The 16011-nt window shown below is 41.4% G+C and overlaps 2 protein-coding genes across 9 annotated transcripts; both read left to right on the forward strand.

Moving 5' to 3' along the window:
- Positions 1-1444: 1444 nt before the first annotated feature.
- cep70 (centrosomal protein 70) lies at positions 1445-8662 on the forward strand. Of its 8 annotated transcripts, none has more exons than XM_026301737.1 (16): positions 1445-1509; positions 2697-2718; positions 3239-3338; positions 3516-3639; positions 4050-4230; positions 4347-4522; positions 4694-4753; positions 5265-5331; positions 5408-5496; positions 6027-6105; positions 6260-6415; positions 6592-6744; positions 6933-7101; positions 7615-7723; positions 7822-7901; positions 8517-8662. In XM_026301737.1, the coding sequence occupies exons 2-16, from the start codon at positions 2710-2712 to the stop codon at positions 8582-8584; spliced, it is 1620 nt and encodes a 539-aa protein (XP_026157522.1). In that variant the 5' UTR covers positions 1445-1509; positions 2697-2709; the 3' UTR covers positions 8585-8662. The 8 variants fall into 8 exon arrangements, with proteins under 8 accessions (XP_026157522.1, XP_026157523.1, XP_026157524.1 ...); XM_026301738.1 differs by lacking the exon at positions 1445-1509 and adding an exon at positions 1570-1869; XM_026301739.1 differs by lacking the exon at positions 1445-1509 and adding an exon at positions 1570-1848.
- A 2088-nt stretch (positions 8663-10750) lies between these two features.
- LOC113127122 (ankyrin repeat domain-containing protein SOWAHC-like) lies at positions 10751-15674 on the forward strand. The gene is made up of 2 exons (XM_026301391.1): positions 10751-12676; positions 15244-15674. The coding sequence occupies exons 1-2, from the start codon at positions 10989-10991 to the stop codon at positions 15272-15274; spliced, it is 1719 nt and encodes a 572-aa protein (XP_026157176.1). The 5' UTR covers positions 10751-10988; the 3' UTR covers positions 15275-15674.
- The last annotated feature ends 337 nt before the right edge of the window (positions 15675-16011 follow it).

Genomic DNA, 16011 nt, shown 5'->3' on the forward strand with positions numbered 1-16011 from the left:
AAATCGCATCACTTGTTAAGGGGTCCCATCTGGAAAATATTAAAAGACACTTATGTTCTCGACTCTCTTTCTGTGAGCAGAAAACATGATGTGTGGCGGAAGGATGACATTTCTAAACGAATTCTTTGAATTCTAGAAAATCATTTGAATTTAAATAATCTGGTTTACTCACAAAGGAAGAGAGTATGGAAAGTATTTTTCATCATGGAGATGGAGAATATCAGGGAATTACCGTTAAGGAGAAAGCTGATTTTTTAGATACTACTTTTTGGTAAACCTGGGAAAGACCCAATTAATGCAGGAAATGATGGATCTATAAATATAGATCTATAACATCCCATCTGACCTATAGGTCTGTATGCTATTTAGACAAAGGGGAATTCTTAGAGCATGTAAAGGTAGATCCAGATGCCTTAGAGAATGTAATAAAGCAGAGGTTGTAATTAGTATTAAGGAGGTTATGGGTAATGTAGTTTGATATTGAGAACGTGATAACACTTTATGGTTAGTGTACGTAAAAAACCATAATGGCTGGTGCCAGGGAAGACTAGTCTACTACAGACTGGACCATCCACCAGCCTGTCCCGTTAAAGAGGCTCAGATCCCAGCAGCGTGGGTGTACGTCCCCAGCCTCCAGACCCCATTCATCTGGTTACTAATTAAGTCATCGGTACAGTGCAATAGTGTGTAAATAGTACTTTTGACTGTTACTGCTATGCTTATTGTAAAGTGTGTAAATAGTATCTTTATTGTTAGTAAATTTTAGTAAATTTTAAGTGTAGTCACTAAAGCAGGGAGTTGATGCTGGCTTCGACTGGACTGTGAATTGTCATTTGATTTTTGGACTGTTTTCTTCTGTTTTTGGTTAGGTAGAGTAGCTAGGCCCAGAAAAAGTCTTATTGTTCACTTTAGGAATTAGATTACATTAGATTTCGAAGGTAGGCCTTTTAAATATTGTGCTTCACTTGGTTGGTTGGTTGGTTTGTAATAAATTCATTTTGTTATAGCCTGTTGACAATTTTGGGGTTTGGGGGAAACTGGTCAAGGGAACCCAGTTCTTTATATTGTGCTTCACACTCTCAACACTTAATGCAAGAAAAAATACTTTAGTTAACGCAAAAAATTAAAATTATTATTCAATTATTAAATGTTTTAATATTACTAATATCAATATTATCAATTATTAAATTTAGTCTGTATTAAAGGATAAGGTTAAACAAAATTTCTAATTTAAGAGATGTGTCATCAACTTGTGCCTAGAAATTCCATGGTATATATAATGACAATAAAGAATTATATTCTAATCTATTGATTTAAAATAACATTTAAGATGGTTTAAGAAATTAAAACATCTATTTAAAAAAACAAACAAACAAAAAAATACATAAAAAGGTACACACGCCAGTACAGTAGGTGGCGGTATGCACGTAAGTACTAAATCACAGAAGAAGAACAATAACAACATCCGGTCTGCTGACTGTCATGGCTGGTAACAGAAACAACCTTTGAGTGAGTTACTCCCGCTTTTTTTAAAAAAAAAAATCCCTTAAACGCGCTTCGGCCATAACGGTCTCTGACTCACGAGAAAATCTGTGTGTTCATGAAAATACACTAACAGAACTCAATAACGATATATTGAGCATTTCACGCTGAAGCGTTTTCTGATTCGGCAGTTAGAGTTCAGAAATTAAGGGAAATTTAAATTATGACACAAAGCTAAGTTTTCTTGCAGCACGTTCTAGAAAAATCATTAAATCTTAAGAAGTTGATCCCGATGGTTGGGTTTTCTTTTCTACTTTTAATAAGAGACATGAAATAACAAGGAGTGGTCTAAACAATTATACCAAGGTATCTAAGTCCAAGATTAAGGTACTTTAAGAATTGTTTTTAAAGTATAATGCCTTTATGTAAGCGTAACGTTACACAAAAAGACTCTGAAGCAGTGTGAATAATGTTTATAGTTTTCTTTGTAATCTGATTCTGATTTGACAAGTTGTACTATTGTTGGATCTAGGACTGGTCTAATGTAATAATGTAATGTAATAATTCAGGGGGTCACCAGCCCTGGTCCTTGAGCGTAACTGTCCTTGTTTTCCCAGATATCCCTGCGGATTACCTGGATCAGGTGTGGGGTTTTTTTCCCCTTTACACAGTAAAGTTCCACAAACCTGCAGTAGCATGTTTACTCTTACTGATAATCTTAGTCCTTATGTAGACCAGGTTCAACATGGTATGGGGGGGGGCTGTGAAATTACTAATTTTAGCATTTCCACAATACAATAAAAGTTTCACCAAAAAATATCTATTTTAAAGACTGTTTATACTGTTCTTGATCATCTATTCCAGTCTGTATGCAATGGTTTTGGGTCTAGACCTGGTCTATATGGTTGAAAATAGAGTAAATCATCCTTTATTGCGATAAATAAAATTAGCCATGCTAATTAAATTTAGAGACAGTCCTTAACTTCAGCTCATTTTAGCCTGGAAACAGCCTCTCAAGGTTTTTGGAGCACTAAACTTCAAAGCTGATATCCTCACTTAAATGTTATTGAGGACTGACCTTGAATATCTGACGTGAAACTGACTGCAGTAAATGTTTACGTCGAGTTCAGGGACCTGGTGTGAAGTGTTTTTCGGCACTGGAATAATTTATTTCCTTTATTTATTTATTTATTTGTTTGTTTCCTTTCTTGCAGTTGGGGTGACAAGATGGGGCAGGTAAGTTTCAAAAATTAATCAGCATTGGATTATCTTATGTGATGGATCAGGAGTGGGCAATTCCAGTCCTCGAGGACCACTGTCCTGTTTGTTTTCCAGCCATTCCTGCCCTACCCACTGCCGATTACCTGGAACAGGTATATTTAGTCATTCAGAAGCTGGAAGATGAGTGTGAATCTGATAGCTTCTGATTGGCTGAACACACCTGATCCAAGTGGCCCTCGAGGACCGAAATTGCCCACCCCTAGTATAGTGGCAGCTGCTCTTGCCTGTGAGGACTGTTGAAACCTGATCACCTGTGTGCTTGACAGGTGAAAAGGTACTTGAGTCCTGCAATGATTAGAAGTAGTTAAGAACTAGGTTTCAGTGTGGGCATGGACTGTGCAACTTACTTTTCACAATCAAGAAATAGGACGTATGTTTATCTGTGGACCTCCAGGCAGTTCCAGGTAGAGCACAAGTTCACAAGTTCTCTAATGCTTGTCTCAGTTCTCCTTGATTGTTCCCCTCTGTGTTACAGCAGGAACAGTTGGAATGGGACGACGTGAATAAACTCCTGCAGCATCATGGTTTTAGACCACTCTACTTTGCAGATCCTGTTGAGAATAAGAACATTTCAGGTAAGAATTCAACGGTGTAACTTGTAAGTAACAAGTAACTTGGTCTTGGTTATTGTCATGGTGAACTTAGAACCATTTAAAACCTATAGCAAATGTTAAGAAGATTATTTAAAACTCAAAACTGACTTTTCCCCTGAGGTTTTTTTTTTTTTTTTTTACTTGCTGTGTGTTTTCTAGATTTGGTTCTGCTGGACAAGAGGTCAGCTGCAGAGATCAGGGCGACTCTGAGAACAATGCTCACGGACTCTGACAGGCGACAGGCTCTCATCCAGGAGCTTATAAAGTCCAACAGCCAACTCAAGTATGTACGACAATGAACCAGCCAGTAATTCCCTTTAGAAACCTGATGTTTTATCCCAATAAAAGCATTATACTCAGTACCAGCAAGTATAGCAGGGTCTTTTGTGGTGTATACATGTGTGCAGTTTGTCATATTGTGAGCGTTTTGTGACCCTATATCTGTTTAATAATGTATAGGCGGTGTTGTGCAGACCACCTGTCCTCCCCCTGTCATTCAATGCCAGACATACACCTCCTGAGCCTTATAGCTTAGTCTAGGTATGTGTAAACCTGAGCCTGGACTGTAGCCAGCTGAGGAATGATGAGAGGGAAACCATCTGGCTGTAATTGTAGTCACTGTCTCCAGGGCCTCTGGTGTTCATATTTCCAGTTCATCTTCAGACCCTCTTTTGTCGTGTTTTGTGTCGTCAGAGAGGAGGCTCAGGAGCACATGAGTCGAGCGTCCCAGCAGTCCCAGAGGGCCACACAGCTGGAGGGGTTGCTCGACGGGGTGAAGGCCAGAGTCCAAGACCTAGAGGACCGCTACCTCGACAAGGCAGTCCGGCAGCACAATCACACTCAAAAACTGCAGCAGCAAAAACAAGAAGCACAAGTAGGTCAAGACACAACAAGCCACCTACAGCTGATACATGTCACTCAGATTACACACAAGTTGACATAAATTCTAAATTATTTTGGTGTAATTACTGAAAAAAACTCAAATTCTAGAAATTGTGTGAGGTTCTGGAGCAGAAGCTGTCGGACCAGAGGGAGGAAGCGGCTCAGCTTCAGAAGAAACTTTATTTCACCATCAAAGAAGAAGAGCGTCGATTATCCCAACGTAGTCGGACTTTCCAGAACATCTGCAAAAGAGTCGGTCAGCTCAACTCTCAGGAAAACCACCAGTAAGAACACGACTGGTTCATTTAAAAAATTATTCTAGTGTTTTAGATTAGTCTTATTCTTTTAGATTAGTCTTGAGCTAAGCTAGGTTAGCTTGACTAGTGTAAGAACAGTTTTAATCGAATTTGAAACGTTAAAGAGAAAATGCTGATGTTCCGTTGCTGTGTGTGCAGAGTGTTAGAAGTGATTGATTTCTATGAAGAGAAAATGGCCCAGCTCCTGGAGGAACTCAGGTAACACTCAGGCACTCACCCTGCTTCTCAATCCTCGCTCCTAAGTCCAGGAATAAGGGTCTTAAAAGGGGCAGCATGGTGGCTGAGTGGAAGGTCATGGGTTCGCAACCTGGCCTTTCTGTGTAGAGTTGGCATGTTCTTCCCGTACCCAGTTTACTCCGGGTACTCCGGTTTCCTCCCACAGTCCAAAAAAACATGCATGTTAGTTTCATTGGTGACTCTAAATTGCCCATAGGAGTGAGTGTGTGTGGTTGTCTTTGTGTGTCTATATGTGGCCCTGTGATGGACTGGTGACCTGTCCAGGGGTGTACCCCTGCCTTCCACCCGAAAGAGAGCTGGGATAGGCTCTAGCAGATGCCTGTGACCCTGGTTAGGAATAAGCGGGTATAGAAACTGGATGGATGGATGGGTCTTAAAAGATTTTGGACCCAGAATGTCTGCTGAGTTACTTGGCCTCTGGTTCCAGTTCCATTCCTGTCGTGCAGGAGTAAACTTTCCATTTTCATCCCAGATCTGCCAAAGTATCGGATCGCAAAGCGTCCAGCAGTTTCACTCCATCTTTCAAAACCATTCTCAAGGTAACCCGGCAGACTTTTTCGGAAATAATATGCACTAAAGCAGTATTATAGGTTTTAACTTTGTATTTTTTCTAAGGAATATCAGGAACAGCAACAGGAAAGCAAAATTCAAGTAGAAGAACTAAAGAAGGAAATTGAGAGCCTGAAGCTGGAGCTGAAAGCGAGGTGCGTACTTTCGTCCAGCTTGTACCGATTGTGTTTTCTCACAGTGAAGATCTGCACAAAACACAAACTCATTTGGAAGGATTAAATGACGCAAAAACCTTAAGTTTGGAAGACCTCTGTCGTAAAAAACGCAGTTGAATCTCTTTGAAGTGTGGTCTAGGTATTGTAGTACCCAGGGTGTGGAAAAACTTAATGTTTATAAACCAACAGGAATTTTTCATTTTTTTATTTCGTAACCCCTTTTTTAAGATGTGAAATCAGCCCATCAAAAAGAAAAGGTTTAAATTGAGATTAAATCCACTCTTATGCCTTCCTGTTAAATACTAAGCTATAGCCACGTGCCGTTAGCTTAGCTTAGCTTAACGTAAAGACTGGAATCAGGCCGAATCAGCTAACCTGGTCCTGATCAAAGGTAACGAAATCCACCTTTTAAGATTCCTGATTAAAATGCTATGTCTTGATTATTTAATCTGTAGAAATTTTTTATTTAAAACATGTGACTTAAGAGCCAGTACCTGCCATCTTTGCAGATTTCCCAAAGAAGACAACACAACTAGCGAGCACATCGACCAAGCCAGAGAAGCCAGTTTATGTGCACACTACCACAATGTAAGCATACTGTTTCATTCCACAAGGTTTCCTACATATTCTTAGATACGTTTTTGTATTGTTGTGTAGTCAGCTGACTGGAGGATCAAGTTTTCCAAAATCTGCTCTCCCTAACACTAACAGATTTTTTTTTTTTTTTTTTTTTAAATTTCAGCTGTTGACTGACATCAGCACTGTTGTGACCGGTCCTGGCGCTCCATTAGGTCTGCACAGACAAAAGCCCTCCCCCATTGGTCTTGCTGTGCTGGATGGGTTTCAGAGTCTGGCCCCCACACTTGAGGTCTGGGCTCAGCAGCTTCACCTGCTAAAGGTAAACACTGATGAATGAAGCACAGCGGTGGCTGATGGGAAACACAAAAGAGCTCGTCGTTAATCCATCCATGTTCTGCTGCAGTCCAAGTTGTGTTTTAAAACTCACTAGTGCTTGGCGAACCTGTGAAATACCAGCATTAACCGACAAGTGTTGTTATGGATGTGTGTGTTTAGGAGCTGCAACAAGGTTTAAACAAATTGACTGCCAGGCTAATGCCCTGGCAGACGTCTGATGGTGGTCATAGTTCTACAGAAGCTGTGACGGTGGAGGACTTGATGTTGCTCGTGGACACCATGCTGGAAAACACATCCACTGATGAGGAGAAGGTAGAATTATGTAGCACTTTCGTGCGTTTTTGTGCCATTTCAACAAGTTTTACACATACAGTACATGAAATGGTTCAAAATTCACTTTTTTTGCGCTGAAATATATCCCGGATCCTGGACAGGGACGACCCCAGTGAAACCTGCTTATTTAAAAATGTGTTTTCTCTGTCTGGTGTTCGCTCTGCTAGGTGCTTAGGAGCCCCACTCAATACACTCTGGGCTCCATGGTGTCTCACTTCCAGAAGCTGTTTGACGTGACCTCCCTCAGGGGGGTCTACCCACGTATGAACGAAGTCTACAGGAGGTTAGGAGAGTTGACCAACGCCATGAGGAATATCCGAGACGTTCTGGACTTAGGTAAGGATCACGTTAAGGATCGGAGGAAAGGCCTATTATAGTTCTCTGTTCCTGTTATGCAGACACACAAAAAAGGGAAACTTCAAAGGTTCTGAGATCTCGGAAGATGTTTCTCCAGTCTGAAAGTGCCTATTGATTGTCCTGGTGACAGCCATTTTATCAGTTCTCATAAAGTTCTCATAAATGTCTAACAACTGAGGTTGTGGTGGGAAAAAGCATTAGCCAGATTGTGTCTCAATTCAGGGGCCTCATCCTTGAATCGACCAGGTAGGCCGAGCTATGAAATGAGATGGCCTAGTCTACAACGGCCTTCCTGTTTTCGTCACCAGTTCTTCCTGTCACTACCGTTGAATCAGGAAGTGCCGTTCCTCTCGCCTAGCAAACTTTTGATCCTTCAAAATGGAATTTGCCTTTTCACAACGCAGTGACACAGTCAGCTGTTTGTTATTCTCTGCCTCTGGAAGAGCAGCGTAAAAAAAATTTGAGTTGACGTTTGTGGTTTTTGGTGTCTAGACACCAGGATTTCCCCTTCCGAGGTGGTGAACCACGTGGCCAGGCTGGTCTCCTCCCCTAAACACTCTGTGGACTTCCAGAACCTGCTGGGAGACGCTGACATCGACAGGTACGCGTGTACAGGAAATCACACACGTGTTAGAAATATCGTAGACCAATCAGCTCGCGGCTGGTTGTCCAAACTGTTTTTGCTTTTGTTTTTTTTAGTATCATCATCAAAGTGAAGCAGCATGAGGAGTTCTTTCCTGCTTTCCACGCCCTCATACTAGAGATTTTACAGACTCTTGGTAAGTAGGTATAGTCTATAATCCTAGCTCAGGTTTTGAACTGGAGGTGTGCTGTGGATGCTTTCTCCGTTTTGGACTCTGGCTCTATTTACCTTCAGACTCAACTTTGTCCTCATCTTCTATCCTATTTGTTTTTATCTCCTGTCTCTTCATCATTTCCTCTATCTTCTCCCTCCTCTTCTTTTCTTCCCTCTCCTTATCTCCTTGTTCTTCTCCTTTCTTCCCTTGTCGCCTCACTCCTTTCTCTCTTCCCTCATCCTTTATCTCCTTTCTTCTAATCATCACCTCTTTCCTCCTCTTCCCTCATCTCCTCATCTTCTCTCCTGTCCTCATCTCTTCTGTCCTTTCACATCTCCTCTCCCCTTATCTGATCATCTCCTCTTTCCTCCTCTTGTCTACTCTGTCCTTGTCTCCTCTCTTTCCTCATCTTTTGTCCTCTCTCCTCCTCTTTCTCTTCCTCTCCTCTTTCCCCACCGCTCCTCAGTCTTCGTCTCCTTCTGTCCTCTCTCCACATCTCATCTCTCTCCTTTTGGTATAACCTATAAATGTCTGTCTTTTTAAAGTCATACAAAAATCAAATATGAGACCTCCATGAACTTTTGTGTTTTTTCCGAGTTTCAGGAGTGGGTCGGCCAGATGACATCCTACCAGCTCTACGGTCTTTAAAACAAACAGCCCAGTGATGTGTTGCCTTCTCTGACTTGAATGCTGAGATTTTTTTTTGTTTGTTTGGTTTTTTTTTTGTAAAATGTGTTTTTAATTAAAATTTTTGAATGACTCCAACAATTACAACGATTTTATCTACACCCACATCAAACCTAATTAGAACTAAAACAATTAGCTGAACCAACTTACTGAGAAAGCGGGGACAGGGAGCGGTAAAGGAAGATCTGTGGACATTAAGAGGGACATTTTTAGTACGACAAAGTTCAGCTCACCTGCACGACAAGACTGGATTTTGGTGAATCGAACCTTTGAAGTGCTCACTTGTAGATGCTTTTTTGGACCTAATCCTGCTAATCCACCTAAAAACACTTCATTATCATGTTATGTTTGGTATACACTTAGTGGTAAAGCACCAGACTATATTTTCAAAAAAACAATTGACCTGTTTGGAATCCAATGCACTAATTAGCCTTAATTGTTGGGTTGGTAGTCTACCACTATTGAGCAACTGAAGTCCTTTTAATGGTCCACCTCAAGTGGTACACACCCTTAAAGCTGAGATCAACTCCTTAGTGACTGTTGTTGCCACCAGCAGGACTTACTGGGACAACCTGGGTTCACCTGCCTACAGCTGATTCAACCATGAATCATGATGAAATAAAGATGTTTTACATTCTATTTTAAAGAGTGAATTAATGGGATTTTAATGTAATATATAAAGACATTTGGTTTACCTTAAAAATCCATTAGTCCTCCCTTGAATTGTGATGGAATTGAACTATTTTAATGACATATTAACGAGTGAATTCATGTGTTTCTAAGATAAAGGATTCAGTTTACCTTAAAAATCCATTAATCTTCCCATAAACTGTGATGGAATTGAACTATTTTAATGACATAATAATTGGTTTTTAAGATAAAGGATTCAGTTTACCTTAAAAGTCCATTACCCCTCCTTTAAATTGTGATGAATTGAACTATTTTATTGGCATATTAAGGGGTGAATTAATATGTTTTAAGGTAACAAAGGGATTCAGTTTACCTTAAAAATTCCTTCAGCCTTCATTAAATTCATGACTATTTTAATTAGGTATTAAATATATATTTAAAGACCACAAATATACAAAAAGTAAAGTAACTGATGTTCTAATTAAGTCATTTTTAAATTGAAGGCTTTTTAATAGGTACCGTTCACATTTTCAAATCAATGAGCCTTATGACCATGCAATGATAAAGAATAACAGTGGGATGGTTAGGAAGAACTGAACTGAACATGACATGACGCATCCTTTCTCTAGAAGGATGATGAATCTATACCTGTGGTGTAATTTTTGATTACCTAACTCAGGCGATGGTGTTGTGACTTGTTCAGTCCTGTCTAATAACAACAGCAAAGTCCTTGTTTTTTGTCATGTAAGGACCCACTAAAATATGTCAATAACCATATCAATATAAGACCATGGTCCAGATTTAGATTGTAATTTATTTATATGATCTGGGTACCAATAGAATGCCAGCCACTGGTTCCTGCTGTTACTTAAATATAGGGGAACACACACACACACACACACACACACAGACAGACAGACAGACAGACAGATAGATAGGTAGTGGTGTCTGTGGTGTCACAGTAGCAGAGAAACAACAAATATATATATATATAGGGGTGAGAAGGTAAATTTTTGTATATATATATATATATATATATATATATATATATATATATATACTACTACTACTGAGTAAATCAGTGTACAACATACAGTACTACCCTGTACGTTACTGCAAAAATAACTATACAACTGCAATAAGTTTGTATTTTAAAGAATATTATAGTAATAACTGTACATAAAGACATACTACTCAAAGTATTATCCGTATCCACCCTAAATTAAGTTCAAGTACGAACATGCAGTATTAAACCGCTTGTGTGACGAGAACGACTTTAAAAGGCCCCCCCCAAAAAAAGTATTACGTTATTGTTTTTCAAACACTAATTACCACTAATTCGATTTTTTTGATGTGTTACTTTTTAAAAAATAAAAGTCTTTGGAGTTTTGTCTTTCTTTTTTCTTTTTTTTGGCAATAAAAAATGTGGTTTTCATATAATTCCCCCCCTCTCCCCCTAAACACGGACACTTTATGGTACAGTCCGCGGTGTCGGTTGCTAGGAGGCGGAGATGCCTAAAGACAGAAATACTAAACGGAGAACAGTTCGAACTCACAAACTGGGCTTTTGGACAGAGTCATAGCGGTTCTGTTCGATTTATTTCTGTACCGTGAGACGCCGTGATGTGGGAGTCTAAGCCCGGGGACGGGGACAGAGTATTTACAGTTTTTTTGGGGGTTCTTTAACCGTTATCCCGCCCCCGGAGAGGATTTAAAGTATTTCTTTGAGCTGATTTTTTCGAACTGTTCGAGATGGCCACGGACTGTACTCAAGAGGCCGTTCTGGACTTTGTGAAGGAAAGAGGTGGCCGAGTGAAAAACGCGGACTTAATCGAGCATTTCAAGACCGTTTTTCCCGAGGAACCGGAGGAGAAAGCGGCCGTGCGGGAGAGATTTAAAAACTATGTGGACAACGTCGCTTTCGTAAAAACTGAGAGTGGAGTTAAGTACGTGTGCCTGAAGAAGAGTTTCCGCTTCGGCGGTTTAAATGAAGAAAAAAAAAAGATTTCCCATCACCCCGCGGTGTCACAGGTGAGTGACACTCAGGTGAGGAAAACGCAGCCTCGTGCCGCCGCTGTCACCGAGGAGCCGACAGCACCCGGAAATGACAGCCAGGTGACAGCTCCGCGCGAGTTTACCCCTGCGCCCCTTTTTCATAACGACGGAAGTAATTGTCATGAGTTTGTTTACGTAGTTGAAAAGGTGGACGACAAGAGGACTGAGATGGGAAACAGTGAAAGCTTTTGGAAGGAGAAGAGGGACTCTAAAAAGAAGCAGGCTGGAAAAGCTCCTGACATACCAGAAATTTCAGTGATTCATGTGTCACCGCTCCCTGCGTTCACCTTGCCTGGATCTGTACAGACTGGTAGTACAGGGCAGGTAGATACAACGACTGCTGGACTCGGTCTCGCAAATATAATTGTTGAGACTGAAAGAGGCCTGAAGGAAGAGGAGCGGGTTCGCTTCAGGTGTGGGAGCGTTAAAGGATCCCAGGGTGGATTTCTCTCTACAGAAGGTAATGGAGAATTTGACACATGTAATGGTGGGGAAGGTAGCAGCAGTCCTAAAGGCAGCCGCCAACACTTCATCCAGGTCATGATGGACAGTTCCCCCCAGGTGAGGCGTAGCATTGTGCTGCGTAATTCAGTTTACTTCTCCTCCAGGAACGACAGTGACTCAGCTTCCCTGTTCTCCTCCACCCTGGATGAAGACAGGGCCCCGGTCACCCTAGAACCTTTGGAACATGAGTGGATGATGTGTGCTTCAGATGGGGAGTGGGACAGCTTGTGCCGCCTCCTCACCACAGAGCCCAGCCTCATCCTGAGGAAGGATTTCATCACTGGGTTTACCTGCCTACACTGGGCCGCCAAGCACGGCAAGCCCGAGGTCATGGCTCTGATCCTCAAGTCCGCCAAGCAGCACGACGTTCCCATCAGCGTGGACGTCCGATCCAGCGCTGGCTACACGCCGCTGCACATAGCTGCCATGCACAACCACATGGAGGTTGTAAAGCTCCTGGTGGGAGCCTTCAACGCTGATGTGGAGATCAGAGACTACAGTGGGAGGAAGGCCTGTCAGTACCTTACTGACAATGTGAGCATGGACATACGGGACATCATAGGAGCATACGAGCAGGCTGAGTCAGAGAATGCAGATCACAGGAATGGACGGCGCTGGAGGTTCTCCAAGGTTCTCCAGTCTAATTTGAAGCCCCTTAAGCCCCGCAACCCCAGTGAATGTGACTCTGTGGACGGGGATGACCGACCCCAAGAGAAACCCTTAAGGAGGAGACCTTCTCTCAGCAGGTTAAAGCCCAAACTGCAGAGTCTTCGCTTGAGGACGTCACAAATCATCCACAGCAGGTCGTTTCGTGAGATGGAGGACCTGGAGGGGTCCAGGAGAGGCTCCTTTAAGTCCAGACCCAAAACACATTTCTTTGGGTAAGGCCAGGCCTGATTCTCTTAACTGCAAATTTGTTTCTCTCATTTTTCCTTTTTCTTAGCGTAGTGCTCATGTGAGATGCAAGAAAAAAATGCGAGCCAAGAGGAATTGAGGGTAAAAGATACAAGACCTCATTTTTTTCCCGATCCTTCATATTAAACATCTGATTTCCAAAAAAAGGGGTGTTGGTCCATAAAACTTCTGCAAAGGGCGGTCTCATGTATCTTCCTCCAAGTCTCCTCGAGGCGGGTTCCTCAAAGTGCCCTCAAAATTTCCCACAATGCATTGTAAAAAGGTCACTAGACAGGCAGAATAGACCGTTATTCATTGCTTGGATGAGAAAATGGTGGATAAGTTATAAATGCAGATTCAAGATTGTAGCTGAAAATTAAGAACAGATGGTTAAGTTACACCTTTTAAGGAAACATTCAGGATAAGATAAATTAATTTTTACCACTAAATTATTACAACAATAAAAATAATTAGAGTTTGAAACAGGAAGTGACATCTACACGTGCTGGCGGCCCATGCTACATCATAATCGACGACCGAAAAAAAGTAGTGGGTATATGGTCCACTATATAGTTACTGAGGGGTTAGGGACTAGGGTGGACATTTGGGCACAGCCTAGGATGACTGATTACTGAACTATTTTAATGGCATATTAATGGGTTTTTAAGGTAACAAATGAAGATATTCAATTTACCTTAAAATCCATTAATCCTCCCATAAATTGTAATGGAATTGAACTATTATAATGGCATATTAAGGAGTGAAGTAATGGGTTTTTAAGGTAACAAATGATAGAGATTTCTTGAACAAAATCCTTAAGCAAGATTAAGGGAGTGAAGTATGAAATCACTAATGGTACAATCAGGCCTGAGGCATACAAGGTAAAAGGAAGTGAAATTTAAGAAAAAAAAACACACACACAAAAGAAAAAAAAACACACATACAATTTAGCACCAACTTTAATGTAAAGTTGGATAGAAGTGCTTTTTCACTGCGTAGGAATGCCTTAACTTGAACAGGCAGGAGCAGATAAGAGGTTAAATCAAACTGGACTGTGGAAGGTCAGTACAGGTTGTCCTGCTTTTTCTTTATCTGCCCAGCTGACGTTAAAGCCTCTTGACCTTCGGCGTGTAAGCTGGATCAGTGGCTGGCCAGGTCACACCCCGGCCCGGCTGGGTCTCTGTTATTATATTAGCCAGCCCCTTTGTAAAATGCTTAACAAATTTATTAGACCAAAGAGAAAACAAAAATATTAGGATCCTGCCAAAAACATGAAAACTAAAAAGTTTAATGAATTTTTTTGTATCCAAATTTGGGTGGGCACATTGGACTTAAAATAAAAAATAGCATCCTGGGGCTCGTCCGGGATGCCAACATCCCATCTGTCTTCCCTTTCAGGCTTTACAACTGAAACTGTGCACGGAGGGGGAGTCTGGAACTCCAGACTGAAAGCCCTTAGCCCTGGAGAGAGTTGGTCTCCAGTTTTGAGTTTTATGAAGCCAGTTTTTCGCTGACAGGGAAGGCCGAGGGTGACGGCATCCAAGGACCATTGAGACCACTGCCGCGGTCAGTACTCTCCTTTTTTAATATTATCAACAAAGGCCTAAAAAAAAGCCTGAAATTCAGAAAGTAAGAGGAGACCCGCAGAAGGATGGGGGGATCAAAACAAGACCTAAAAATTTTTGCTAGTATTGTTAAATGTTGTGAAGAAGTGACGTCGCTATAGCAACCATCAGCCGACTTACGTTACTTCAGCGTTCCTGCTGGTGGTGTGAATGAGAACAGAAAATAAGGCCCTTAAGGTCTTTAGTTCTAAATTCTGGTCCTCAATGGGGTTGTTCCTAGAACTGTTTGGTCCCAAAGCACTTTATGTCTATGACACAGGTGTTAACTGGATAAGGAGGGGGTTCAGACCTTTCAAAATCCACTACCATTTCCTTCGTCTTAGAAGTGTTCAGTATGAGGAAGTTTTTATGACTCCAGTCTTTTAGCAGGCCCCAGCTCTTCTTTTCCTATCTTCTTTTCCTATCCATTCCTTGATACCTGAGATAATAGTCCACACTATGTGAATCATACAAAAATGGGGCCTTGCAAACCACTTTGAAAAATCCTCCACAGTCCACAGGGCCCATTGAAAGAAGTTATGGGACATTAAAGTCTAAACTGGGGAAACCAATGGGGGAGACAATAAAATTAGATAAAATGTCTCCCTCTAGTGACCTTAGGTATGAATATACTCAAAAGCAGTAAAGGTTTGGTGTTTGGTATACTTTACACCAGGAGTCAGCAACACTGGTCCTCAAGAGCTAATGTCCTGGTTTTTCAACTGTCCCTGCCCTTCCATTTTCTGATTGGCTGAACACTCCTGATCCAGGTAATCAGCACTGGCTAGAGCAGGGACATCTGGAAATCAAGCAGGACAGTGGCCCTTGAGCACCTGAATTGGTGACCCCTGTACACTATTCCAGCAGTGAATCTCTTTACATGCCCAGATGAAGAAACAGAAAATACGCTAAGACGAAATAATGCTTTCAAATCTCTCTCTCCTCCACAGGAATCAGGGACACCTGGAAAACCACTGGTGAAACCTAGAGAGTGGGTCCAGGGGAAGACCCATCATTGATTGGCACACACCCGAGTGGACCGGACCATTCCAGGTTCTCCTATCCACTCTGACTGGCAGTGGAAATAGCACAGAGAGCTTCGTGGATCCAGCTGACACTTTGACACCTGATTTCATTCTGTATAAACCTTTGATATATCTTCCTTTCACTGTGGTACTGAAAGTCCAATTAGGAGAGGTGTTGCAGTGGTGTCTTTGAGGGACATTTTTCCATTAATTTATATCTTTGTGATAATGGGTAAGTGGTACTGTTGGAAAAATGTTCTTCTTTTGTTTACATCCTTTTAAGTTCTTTTTTTCATTAAGGAATTTAAGTAAATAACTGTAACTGGGGATTTGAATAAAAAAAAATTGCTTTGTGATTTTTTTTTTTTTTTGTGCCTTTATTGTAAAACAGTCAATTCGAAAATTCATGGATAGCAATAACTCTATTTTAGTGTTAGAAATACTACTGGGACTAAAGGGGAGAGGGGAGCGCAGTGCATGATGGGGAGCCGTCAGGCCATCTATGCCTATAGCAGAATAACTAAGGGATGGTTCGGGGTCACCTGAGCCAGCCCTAACTATAAGCTTTGTCAAAAAGGTAAGGTTTTAAGTCTAGCCTTAAAAGTATAGATAATGTCTGCCTCCTGAACCCAGGCTGGGAGCTGGTTCCACAGGAGAGGAGCTTGATCGTTAAAGGCTCTGCCTTCCATTCTA

Source organism: Mastacembelus armatus, chromosome 2 (assembly GCF_900324485.2).
Source record: "Mastacembelus armatus chromosome 2, fMasArm1.2, whole genome shotgun sequence".
Taxonomy (NCBI): Eukaryota; Metazoa; Chordata; class Actinopteri; order Synbranchiformes; family Mastacembelidae; genus Mastacembelus; species Mastacembelus armatus.

Coding starts and splice junctions, on each gene's coding strand:
- cep70 (XM_026301732.1), top strand. CDS start 3,093: ATGGACTGTGCAACTTACTTTTCACAATCAAGAAATAGGACGTATGTT. Junction 5,332..5,407: donor CTTTCAAAACCATTCTCAAG/GTAACCCGGCAG, acceptor ATTTTTTCTAAG/GAATATCAGGAACAGCAACA. Junction 7,724..7,821: donor GGAGACGCTGACATCGACAG/GTACGCGTGTAC, acceptor TGTTTTTTTTAG/TATCATCATCAAAGTGAAGC.
- LOC113127122 (XM_026301391.1), top strand. CDS start 10,989: ATGGCCACGGACTGTACTCAAGAGGCCGTTCTGGACTTTGTGAAGGAA. Junction 12,677..15,243: donor CCCAAAACACATTTCTTTGG/GTAAGGCCAGGC, acceptor TCTCCTCCACAG/GAATCAGGGACACCTGGAAA.